The sequence below is a fragment of the Chinchilla lanigera genome, unplaced genomic scaffold, assembly GCF_000276665.1.
Source record: "Chinchilla lanigera isolate Chin_1 unplaced genomic scaffold, ChiLan1.0 scaffold00004, whole genome shotgun sequence".
Lineage (NCBI taxonomy): Eukaryota > Metazoa > Chordata > Mammalia > Rodentia > Chinchillidae > Chinchilla > Chinchilla lanigera.
This window is the reverse complement of record NW_004955405.1, coordinates 36,015,244-36,028,213: the sequence shown is the minus strand read 5'-3', so window position 1 is coordinate 36,028,213 and position 12,970 is coordinate 36,015,244. Positions and strand designations below refer to the sequence as shown.

General features: G+C 37.4%; 1 protein-coding gene across 2 annotated transcripts in view; it reads right to left on the bottom strand.

Annotated features, from left to right (window-relative positions):
- The window catches only part of Scyl2 (SCY1-like, kinase-like 2), a 58,915-nt gene that overhangs the window by 15,368 nt on the left and 30,577 nt on the right, over positions 1-12,970 (bottom strand). For both annotated transcript variants that reach the window (XM_005374529.2, XM_005374530.2), the window contains exons 5-11: positions 11,865-12,014; positions 10,736-10,957; positions 10,210-10,326; positions 9,470-9,595; positions 8,404-8,580; positions 6,584-6,706; positions 1,950-2,063 (exon numbers count right to left, since the gene is read on the bottom strand). In XM_005374529.2, the coding sequence (XP_005374586.1) occupies positions 1,950-2,063; positions 6,584-6,706; positions 8,404-8,580; positions 9,470-9,595; positions 10,210-10,326; positions 10,736-10,957; positions 11,865-12,014 (1,029 nt within the window). The remainder of the gene's footprint in view (positions 1-1,949; positions 2,064-6,583; positions 6,707-8,403; positions 8,581-9,469; positions 9,596-10,209; positions 10,327-10,735; positions 10,958-11,864; positions 12,015-12,970) is intronic.

The following is a 12,970-nucleotide window of genomic DNA, read 5'->3' as shown; positions in this document are numbered from 1 at the left end:
GCAAATTAATTTTACAGTTACATCTAAACGCACTCATTCCAATTCCTTGTAAACAAGGTATCTTTAAGTGCCGGTTAGCAACTTTAGAACAGGCACAAACCTCAACGAGCATTAATGCAGATCACTTAAGTGTTTATGCTTCCTACCTCTACACAGCCCTGCGCACATCGTCAGCACTGAACGTGTGCTTCAAGAAAATGTATGCTAGCCAGGTGCATGCCTGTAATCCCACATTCAAGAAGCTAAGGCAGGAGGACTGCCACAGGTTCCAGGCCAGACTAGACTACATTGTGAGTTCAAGGCCAGCCTGAACTACATAGCAAGACCCTGTTTCAAAAAAAAAAAAAAAAAAAAACGGACAGGAGTGGCGGTGCACACCTGTAAGCCCAGCACTGGGGAGGCTGAGGCAGGAAGATCACCACAAGTTCAAGGCCAGCCTGGGCTACACAGTGAGTCCAAGTCCAACAGAAACTGTATAGCGAGATCCTGTCTCAAAAAAAAGAAAATGTATGCTAAAATAAATCTACACTGCCATAAAGTAAGGAATACTATAACATCTCTGAAACGGCATTTTGAAAACTGAATTTTAAGCTGCAAACCATTACCATTTTCTGAAAATCATAAAATTAGAAAAATTTAAAGGACGGTGTTTCACATCCATTAAATAATGGTATGAAAGAGACTCAGAGAGGCACCAGACTTTCTCAAGGCCACAGGGGCAGTGAGTTACAAGATCAGAACAAGAACTCATGGTTCCTGACTTCACCTCACTCCATGCTTGCTCGTTTCCACCTCTTTTCCTACTTTGGTCTCAGGTCTCACCTCTGAGAGCCTTGCTACCAAAAACGTGACCAGCAATGGTTTAGGACGGCTATAAAGTAAACTCACACCACTCACAGTGCTTTAGCCTTTCATTCTATTTTCACTGAAAGTCACAATCCACCAAACGAAGATAATGGGATTTCCAAAGAAGAAACGCTTACAAAATGCAAATTTAGTAATAATATGCTCATTATCAAACATCAACATAAAGAACTGGTCAGGCAAAGGAAAGACATGCCTGTCTGTTTAAACGCTGTTATTTTGAAGGAAGTATTTAGTATTACTTCCATACAGAAATATCAATGTGATAAACTCTTAGATTTAATGTTACAGAAAAGTTAGGGATGTACACTGGCCTCAGTGTAAGATAATGCAAACTATGTTATTTACTCTACCTTTTTGATTATTTTAACTCAGGGTTAAAATTTTACATTTAGCCGGGCATGGCAGTGCATGCCTGTAATCCCAGCACTTGGAAGGCTGAGGCAGGAGGATCGTTGAGAGTTCAAGACCAGCCTGGGCTACAAAGAGAGCTCAAGGCCAGCTGAACTGCATAGCAAGTCCTTGTCTCAAAAAATGGAAAAAAAATAAAAATATTAAAATAAAATAAATAAAATTTTGCATTCAAAGGAAACAACTATTTTTAATCTTCATATTTTGTACAACTATTTCCCCCACTCACACTCATATAAACAGTAGACTGTTTTATTGCAGTCTACTTTTCTAAAAATAGTTAAGTGGGAGATGAGAAATTTAAAAACCAATAGCTAAAAATGAAGGCAATTTATAAAAGGAAGCTATTTACAAAGATTTTAGGCTTATATATCAAATTAAACTCTATTATTTTGAAACAACAAAGTAAATTGTGAGTTAAAGCAGAAAAGGATTAAGAAAAATATTTCTACTGAAGCAGTAAAAGTCAGGGACCAGGGAGTAAAATAAAGGATGCAGAATTGTAAAGTATCAGAAAAACTTACAGATGGCTTTTATAGTACATTAACTATACACAAGTTATAGCCAAGACGACTATATGAGCAAAATATAATAGGGTTATTAAACAATGAGGGATAGCTTAAACTACTGAGAAGTGGAAGAAAAACAAAAATTAGTAATATGCAAGTACTTACAGCAAGGGAAGATGTTTGCAGACAGGCATTTTTAATTCTTGGTATCAAAGCATTTTTCATGGATGGGTAGTCTATAAGATTTGCAAAGGTTGGAATGATATTCAGACAGAGCTCCTATTAAAAAAACAAAATGGATCAATCTTTGACAAAGATCCTCTCATCCTTTCACACATTCAAAAGCATTTTGTATTTGTACGCTAATTTGTAAAATAGTTTAAAACAGACTTCCACATATGTTATATTATTTGGTCTTTTCACAATTCTTTCAAAAACAAAGAGCTAGAATCATTTTTCAGTTTCACAAATGAATGAAAGGGTTCAGAAAATCTTATTCACACTAGATCACAAAGTCAGATACAGTGGTTCACGCCTGTAGTCCCAGCACTTCCAAGAGGCTGAGTAGGCGGTTCCCTTGAGCCCAGGAGGTTGAGCCTGGATAACACAGCAAGACACGGTCTCCAAAAAAACACAACAGACTCAAAAAAATAAGAAGTTATCCTAGATCATAATAACTAGCACATGCTATTCAAAACGACAGAAGAAGAGACTACGGAGGGAAAGGAAGCACAAATGTCTATCAGGAAAGAAGCTACTAATGATACCAGGCAAACTTGAAGTCATGTATTTATAGTATGCAATAGAAAAGAATTACGTAAGAATCAATTATCAAAATACTGGCACGTTTTTTATTCAAAATATCCTGAAATTTCTAAAAGGTGACGTATCTACTCAGAACTATAAAAATTATGTGAGTGATATAATTCATGGGTAAGAAATACAAGTTAAGCCAGCAGCGGTGGCACACGCCTGTAATCCCAGCACTTGAGGGGCTATAGAGTGAGTTGAAGGCCAGCTTGAATTACATAGCAAGATCCTGTCTCTAAAGACTAAAAACACAAAACATAAAAGACAAGTTACAAGTAGCTGAGGGTAGTGGTGCACACCTATAACCCCAGACCTGAGTTCAAACCCGGTAACAGAATAAAAGAAAAAGAAATACAAGCTACAGGCAAGGATATGGTAAAATTAGTACTCTCATGCGCTGATAGTAGTACTGTAATTTGTTACAGGCATTACGGCAAACAATACAGAGCATCTTGAAAGAACTAGAACTAGAACTGAAATATAACTCAGTGATCTCACTCTTGGATACATCGCCGAAGCAACTGAAATCCGTGTGCTGAAGAGCTACCTTCAAGCACGAGCTCACTGCAGCACTACGCACAACAGCCAAGAAACAGAAACACAGCTGTACGTCAATACACGAATGAAGAGGAAGACAGAGAGACACACACAGAGAGAGAGAGAGAGAGAGAGAGAGAGAGAGAGAGAGAGACAGCTCAGCCATGAAGAAAGAACTAGGTCTTGTTATTTGCAGCAACACAGGCAGAACTGCAGGATGTTATGTCAAGTGAAATAAATGAAGCATTCAAAGACCAATACAGCAGGCTCCTACTTATATGTGAAAGCTGGAAAGTTGATCTCACAGAAGTTAAAAATAGTGGCTACTGGAACCTAGGATTGAAGTAGAGGGAGGAATGGTGAGTGAGTACAGAGACGCAGCTGGGTAGGAAGAATATTACTGTAAAGAAGGATAAGCTTGAGACACTGCTAGGTAAATGGATGCATCTTGAGAACATACGCTTAAGTGAAATAAATCGGACACACATGTAAACATCCCATGGTTTCTCTGGTGTGAGAAATTGAAAGTGTAAATAAGAACCCATTAACAGATATTCGGAAATGGAAAGAAAATGTTCAAATGAGAAGAGGAAAAGGGGGAGAAGAAAAGCAGGGACAAGGAAAAAACTGAGCAAAGCTTTTGTAAATAAAGAGAAGAGGGACTGAAGGGAGGGAATGGGAATGGGAAAAAAGAAGCAAGATATACCACGTACAGGCATAAATTCCCTATGGTGAGTGTTATCACTATGTATAAAATGTTCCAATAAAATAAAAGGAAAAAAGAAGAACTCCTAATGTTGTATGGCACAGCAGGGTAACTATGGTTGACATCAACTTAATACTTCAGCCAGGCATGGTGGCACACGTCTGTAATCCCAGCACTTGGGAGGCTGAGGGAGGAGGATCATTGTGAGTTCGAGACCAGCCCAGGCTACAAAAGGAGCTCAAGGCCAGCCTGAACTGCATATCAAGATCCTGTCTCAAAAAGACAAAAAAAAAAAAAAAAAGAACCAAAACTTAATACTTCAAAATAGCTTGTATGAAGATTCTGAATGTTCTTACTATAAAGAACTCACAAATGTCTGAAGTGGCAATTTGCCAATCGCACTGATCTGATCATTATACACTGTGTAAATGTACTGAAATATGGCACTATACCTCGTAAGTCTTCGTCAAACAGAAATAAGAAACACGTAACAGATTTAAAAACCACAAGCTATTTTTAAGGGACGACTTTCCACAAATGAGGGAACAGGCGAGAGTTAGCAGTCAGGGAGACACCGGGTTCCTTTACCAAAGAAGCCTCCTTAAGGAGGACCAGTCTTCAAGACCAGACAGAGAACAGGGAGGTGGTGTGCCGCGCAGTCACCCCCAGGGCAGGAGGCTACAAAGTCTGCAGCTCTTCGCTAAGGGCACAGCTCTCTCCCTAAGAGGAAACGGGATGAGGAATTTAAGAACAGGAGATTGAAAAGATAAAACCTCAAGGAAGTGTACTCAGCAAATTCTAGGCTGAATGATACTTCTATAATTACTGGTGCTGGTAATGAACACAGTTTCTACGTTTAATTTAACAGGCAGGTAATTTCAAAATACGACGTCAAATGTACATGTTTATAGTGCTTCTATTTATGAATACTACCTTTTACACACCATCTTCCACTTTCCTAAGCATCTTTCAGAACCATCTCTAGCATCTTAAATATTTCTAATCAAGCTTTACTTTTAAAATTTCAATTTAGAGCCCAGTGTGGTGGCTCATGACTACAATCTGAACACTCTGGAGGCTGAGGCAGAGAGACCACAAATTTGAGCCCAGCATGGGCAACCTGACCATTTAACAAGACCCTGTCTCAAAGTAAAGAGGTTGGGGATATCGCTGGGTTCTATTCCTACTCTTGCAATCATTAATTAATTTAAATTTTCAACTTAGAAATGAATTTAAGAAGTTTTATCCTTCTAGTTGCATGAAACTTAAGGAAAAGATTCTTGTTTCCTTTTCCCAGGACTCTTAAAAATGTTTGGATATGCTTTGACTCTATCAGAGTCCTCTCACCAGGCACTAATGAAAGTGGTTAATTAGATTGGTGACCAAAATTTATACTGAATGAAATTAGAATTGCTAGTTTCTAAAACTTAGCAAAGTTGAAGTAGTCAATTTGAACTCTGTATTAACTTCCTGAATAAAATACTGGCTTGACACTCTTTGCCCAAACTCTGGGGGAGGAAAAGGGCCTTTCACCTCACTCGACCTCCTTTTTCCTCCTTAATCTTATTGAATATAAAACCATGTTGGCTATACAGGAACTGTGGCACGTTTCAAGAGACTATAATTACAGCTCACAGATAGAGATGCAAAGTAGAGGTTAAGTACTGTACATCTTCCCATTCACCCCACAGCCTAATTAGAAGGTGAAAAAATTAACGTCAACATCACACTCTTAAATATACTTAGTAAACAAAAACAGAAATAAGCCAATGAAGTACCTGAACTAGGTGACATTAGGCTCAAATTAAGAGAAAGATTTAAGAAATCCCTTTGTTTTTCTTTATTACAGTTTGTTTCCTGGCAAAAAGACTAGCTTTCTAAATAGGAAATCATTTGTGTGGGGAGATGTTCTTAACCTAAGTATGTTCTGGGCCAGGGATACAGCTTGGCAGCACAAGCACCTGCCTGGCAAGCACAAGGTCCAGAGTTCAATTCCTGGTACAAAAAAAACGAAGTAAGTATTTCCAAAGTGGAAAAAAAAAAACAAGTTTTAATAGCAACCCAGAATGTTTTTCCAGACCGAAAGCCCAATGACCCAGAATTTAAACAGCAGAGACTATAGAACTAACAGTTTGGCAAAGTGTATGTTATTTTAAGACGCCTTTACTGGAACAAAAGCAGGACTATAAGAATGGGCACAGTGGTCTGGGGATGTAGCCCCGTGGTAGAGCACTTGCCTAGTATGCGCAAGGAGATGGGTTCAATACCCAGTTGGGGAGGGAGGGGGTCACATTAAATTATTCTCTTACCTATCTCCTTGCCTTACCAATAAACTTCACCACAGAAGGAACAGCATTTCTAAATAGGAAAATGAATTACCAAGCATAAACTTTTTATAAGAAAAAGGTACATTCAGCTTCTAAATTTTTCAATCATAATTATCCATTTAGAAAGCAGGAAGAAGAATACAACAATTCAAACTACAGTGAATCAAACTTTCCTCCACACTAGCACCTTTCTAATAAATAAAAACAACAAGTCTACTTTATGACACATGCATTTATCAACTGACTCTTTAGTTAAGCACGGACATTTTAATAACTATATCATTAATCCAAATCAGTAAATGTACTTACTATTGAGTTTCATACAAAACATTATGACTTAAACCTACGAAGTTTTTACTTCTTTCTTCTGCTTTAAAAATCAAAATCATCATCAAAGAAAAACAAATCAATCACTGCACCTGGATCTGAATGGAAGGCGCTTCTAGTGCTCTGTAAACCATGGGCAGGACACTGTTCTTTATCTCATCAGGAGGGGTTTTGGTTAGCAGTAAATCCATTTTTTGTAGGAAAATTAACAAAATCTGTTTTGAAAGAGGAAAAACATGCGTTAAGGCCTAGAATCTTTAAGAGATTTGATATATGCCAAAATTTAAAGTTTTTTCCAAAGGAGTAAGTTACATATGTTGACACTCACCATGTTGCTCGCCTGAAGGCATGGAAGACAAAAACATACACATCAAGTCTCTCACATTTCTGGAAGCATATTTAATAACTGCTCTCAGTTTAATCACTTAAAGACTCATTTCCTCACTCTCACATACCTACAGTAATTACCACTCATCCACAAGAACCAACTACATGGAAAGCTACTGTGTAAAAAAATAAAAGTTGGAGCGCAGCCAAGTCAGGTGTTCTAAAGAAGTACATTCCATCACTCAGCTTCTATAAAGTTCGAGAGGAGAAGAAAGAAACGAGAAGCTCTGGAAGGAGAAACTGTACAAAGAAGCATTTCTAACTGTCCCTGATTGTTTTTAACCTGGCTGCCTCTACACACCCAACTCACAAGGAACAAACTGCCCCTTCTCTTCATGCAGAATAGTTCTGCCATGGCTCAATTACACTTTTTCAAGAGAAATTATTAACTGAACAACTAAGGGAGAAACATACACCAAAGGGGACAAATAAGAATTCAGACTATAGGTTTCTTAGGGTGCTACCTCGATTGATGCATAGCGTAGGGAACCTGTCACTCTGTCAACTTCCCCCTTGATGCTGACCCTTGGAAGGGTTCAGGAGATTCCTGTTTCAAAGCCCACAGCTCCACCCTGTCCTTCCCCTGGCCCCTAGCAACTCTGACCACAGACTGCCTCCAGGCTCCCTCTCCAAAGGGAGGACTACAGTGCTTATACCCCAGACAATTCATAGGTGAATGACAAGCTATCGCCCTACTACGGCAAAGCACAAAGCAGCTATTCCGTGCCAGAAATGGTGTGGAGTTCTTTTGCTGGGACTTGAGCTCAGGACCTCACACTCGCCAGGCAGGCGCTGCACCACTGAACCAAATCCCTGGTCCCTATGCCAGAAATTTTCATGCCATCTCAACAACTCTTTGCATTTTAAAAATAAGGAAATGGTAGCTTAACATAGTAATGACTAATCCGAGTCTACACAGATAAAGAAGCCCAGATTCAAATCCCGGCATGTTACTCCCCTGCTCTTAAACTGAAGACAGCCTTCAATCTGGCAAATACATACTATAATACAGTCCATATGAGAGAATAATGATTTTTCGCTTAGAGCACATACATGCGTTTTCCTCAAGGTGTCCTAAGCATTTTCCTCTTCTAATGAAAGTATTTATGAGAGAGAAAGAGAGACAGAGAGACAGAGAGACAGAGAGAGAGAGAGAACAAACCATCACAAATCAACTACAATTTAAAGATTGGAATAACAAATCCAACAAAAATACTTAAAAGTGCTAGAGAAAAATTGGTATTTCTTTTCCCAAACATGCAACTTTCAATAGTCAAGTGAGAGCAGTACAGCACATGCAAAATTTTACTGCAATTTGTAACTTATAGAAAGCCGAAGACATTACCTGCAAAGTTTAATTTTAATTGTAGGAATGGTTCGAATGTATGCGAAATAGTTTTCCAGTTAATAAAAGGTCTCCTACACTTACCTGAATTTTTAAAAAGCTGTCTTCACTTACTCTGGTTTCAGCGGTAGTCATTACCATGAATAACAGTAGACAAACATGCGAAATACCTACACATACCTGGACTGGCTCCTGCTGCTTAAACACAGGGCCAAGCTCAGGCAGAATTAATTTGACATATTCTTCTTTGGTGCATTCCTCAGCAATCAGTAACACATTGGGCAAAACAAAAGGTACCATGTCAGGGTTTACAAATTCTGAAGTCAAACAAGGCAAAATTCTCTGCACGATGACCCGCTGAAAGGCAAAAATGTTTTCATAAAACCAAATTTACTTTAGGTCTTTAGAATTAACACTGAAGTATAAAGTGTCCAATCCCTTTAGGTTAGCTGACCACATAATTTATGTTAACATCAGTACACTTTTTAAGAGAAAAGTGGGATGCTATTGCTAACTATGCCAAGACAAACAGCTAAGCTGGGAATGTCATCGATAAAGGGAGATATATGGCCCAGTTTTAGGAAACCTTCCTGAGTCTTCACTGATGTATCTCTCCTAATTCATTATTTACAATTCATACCACAATTTAAACACTGTCCTACACTGTTCATTGTTTCACGAAAACAATAATATGCAATATATTAATTATTGTAACTCTCCTACTAACCTGTTTTGAAACTGTTTTATTGTTACTTTTATTTTTTTTTCCTCTTTAAAAAAAAAAAGTAGACAACTGATGGCTATCTGATAACCCCTGGGAATCTTCTACAACCAGAAAGTACTAGTTTTAGCATTCATCAACAGTTTTCAGACTGTTTCACACACACGATTTGGCTCCGTCAGAGGAGAGCTAAAGGGCATGGGAAAGCTAACATCAATACAGAAGCACCCCTAACTAGTGCTGAGACAGTCATCTCCGCGATAGTCCACAGACCGCTCTTCTGACATCGAACGTCCAACTGCTGCCTTGACACAGGCTGGCCCTTCGCATTTTTTTAAACCCTATTCATTTTGGGACCACAACAAACCTCTTGGATTTAGTCTACAGCCTTTTATAGTCATTTCTGTACATGAGGAAAAATTACTTTATTGGTCAGGTATTATAGTAATGGGTGAGTTATTACAGTAAGTCAAAGTAAACTTTAAATTTAAAAATATTATCGGAAGAAATTTATCAACAACAAACCTTGGGCAGTTTTGGTAAAACTTTTGGCAATCCTTTGAAAAACTGTGATTTCTGAAGATTATCTCTTTGGAATAAGCTATCAAAATATTGAAGTGTGACTGCACCAACATCATCAAAGAAAGGAATCTAAAAGGAAATAAATTATTTTTATTAACATTAAGTTGAAAGTACTTCTCATATCTGAAACTACCATAATAGTTAAAAAATATTCAGAAACATTTAGCAAAATGGAAGACTGCTTTAATAAAAGCAGAATTATAAGAATTGTAATTATAAAATTTATAATTACTAAAAATAATAAGAAAATTATTTTTCTTTCCAAAGTCAAATATTCAGAATTACTGCCTATGAGCTGGATGGGCAACAACTTTTTTTTAACTCTGAAAGACTGAAAGATTAAGTAAAATATCTTGAAAGCACAAAGAGTACTAGTTATTTATTAAATCCATGTTTATGCAAATGAAATAAAGGGTTATGACTTTTCTGAGAGTCTAGAATGTCTGCATAACTAATTATGACTCTTAGCACTGTTTACTTGAAATTCTTCTATCACCGCACTTATGTACATAAATTATTTAGCTGTTGAAGAGTAAAAGAAGTTGTGTATTTAATATGCTCAAAAACAGACGCTAACAATTAAATATGACTAAAATCTTGGTTCAGAAGAACTTAATCTACTTTAAACCTTTCTCTTATTTTCTTTGTCCCACCAGCTACTGCAGAAGTCCATGTGAACTCACCTTTGTCATTTGATCTGCATCTGGTCTTACAGTTGGAGTTACATTTAACAGCAGTTTCACATGTTCACGGACTTCCTCAGGTATACTTGTAAGTGAACTAGATCCTAAACGACTCAACTATTCAAAAGAATGGTAACATTAAACATAAATATAAACTATTCTAAAAGATGTATGTTTATATTAATAGTCTATAATAGTGTAGACTGCACAAAATGCTAAATTTTCTGTTTCAAGATATCTTTATCTTTAATACATACTTGAAATTGTTTCCAATCCTAAACAAAATGTCCAGCATTTTAGACCATCTTTCAATATTCATAGTAGTAAATGCTACGATTAAACTTATAGTAACAAACTTAAACTAGTGATTCATTACATATAGAAATTATTTTTATTAAAGTAATACAAACTGTAAATTCATGCAAAATGGAAATGAGGCACTAATCTAAGAATTTTCTGACCGCATTTTAGAAAACAAAGAAATTGTAATACATTTTAACACAAGCAAATATAAACAGGCAAATACCTGATCCAACTGCCTGCTGAAACTCTTATATATATCCTGCTTGTTGACTTCAAATACAGGCTTCCCTTTATTAAATACAGCATACACAACAGTTCCTAAAGAATACATATCACTGGCTGTTTCACAGCTGACAGAAAGTATGTATTCAGGAGCCAAATACTCAGGATTTGGAAGACACAATGATGGTAAATTGGGGTCCCATTCTTTACAAGGAAACTTAGGCTGTCATAAGACAAAAAACAGATGACATAGATTCAATATCTCAATCAAAGCAAACCATTATCAAGCCATAGTAATCTATCTTTAAATTCGTACTAAGTCACACAAGTAAAAATGCCACTACCACCTTCAATTTTAAATCTCCACAAATCTGGAACATATATGCAATAAACTGAGAGGTTAAGAACTCTTACAAGTCTGAGGTTACTAAAGTCTCTTCCAGAAAGTAAATTATCAGTGTGCAGTACATTCAGGTAAAGGTCTGGCTCATGTTCTGTGATATACAGGCTTCAAGTTTTACGGACTGAGTAGAGGCAACATTTAGTCAGCCGGGCATGGTGGCGCACACCTGTAATCCCAGCACTTGGGAGGCTGAGGCAGGAGGATCGTTGTGATTTTGAGACCAGCCTGGGCTACAAAGTGAGCTCAAGGCCAGCCTGAACTACACAGTGAGACCCTGTCTCAAAAAGACAAAAACAAAACAAAACAAAAAACCAACATTTAGTGAACATCTGAAAAATAACAAGTGCCATCTCTCAAAGGTCTTCTTCTACCCTACAGAAGATTATTAAATTCAGTAAATTTGGGATACGTTGTTAGGTATTTACAGTGCAGTTAGCGTATCTGCAATCCTGAAGGAAAGAAAGCCTATTTAACACAATAGTTACCAAATTTAATTAACTCTGGCATCTTTTTCTCAAGTAACAGTAAAAACTCCTATGGAACTGAGGGTCTGAAGAGTACATTTAGGTTCAAGGAACACCAGAAATATTCTATAAAGCTGTAAATTTAAACATCGTACTGTATCCCACAGTCTGTTTGTACACACCAATAGGGTTACACTAAATGCTCTAGTGCATTCCAATCACAAATTGCCCTGGTTTTAAAAACTGAAAGAGGGCAGTGTTACCTCCTGCTCGGAAGGGTTGGTCGATGACACACAAAAATCAAAGCCCATTATTTTCCAGGCTCCGCTTTTATTCAAGATTATATTTTCTGGAGTAATATTTCCATGAACCATTTTCACACTGCTGTGCAAAAATGACAATCCTTCCGAAACCTGTAAGTGTAAAGTTATTTAAATAAAACTCTTTCAATTGCAACAATAAAATGTCTCATAAAAATCAGAATTACTACTGGTTCTCCCAGTAAGAGTTTTGTACATCAACTAGCAGTAAAACTTTGTCGCAAATGCGGAAGTGTAAATATTCTCAGTTGCCAGGACAATCTAAGCAACAGTGGGGAAAACTTCACTGTCAAACCAAAGTGTAAAAAGTACCACACAGTCTAGAACATATCTGGGCTCCTGCCCCACTTCATGACTTACTAGCCTTGCAACTCTGAGCAGCTGACTGCCTTGTACAGGTCACAGTTGACACACTACTTCGAACTGTGGTATACCAACTTCTTGTTTTTGAGACTGGTCTCACTATATAACCCAGGCTGTCCTTGTACTTGCTATATAGTCCAGGCTACCCTTGAAGTTGTGATCCTCCTGCCTCAACCTCCCAAGTACTAGGATTATAGGTGCCTGCCATCATACGCTGTGGGAAAAAAAAACCTAAGTTTACTATGTGTTTCAGTCTCTTGATTTGGTAGATGTTTTTATGTGATTATCTTAGTTAATCTTTGGAAACATTTTATAGTTGGAAAAAAATTCAGATGCTTACTACAAAGCTACAGTAATCAAAACAGGCTGGTACTAGCATAAAGACAGACATGCAGACCAATGGGATAGAATTAGGATCCCACAATCACATTCTTTATATATGATAAAATGATTTTTCACAAGAGTACTAAAACCATTCAGTGCTGTAATCCCAGCACTCAGAGGCTAAAGCAGGAGTATTGCTGTTAGTGCGAGGCCAGCCTAGACTACATAGTGAGTTCAAGGCCAGCCTGGACTACATAGTAAGACCTTGTCTCAAAAAATTAATTAATTAATTAATTATTTTTTAAAAACCATTCAATGGAAGAGGACAGATTTTTCAACAAATGGTTCTGGAAAAACTGATA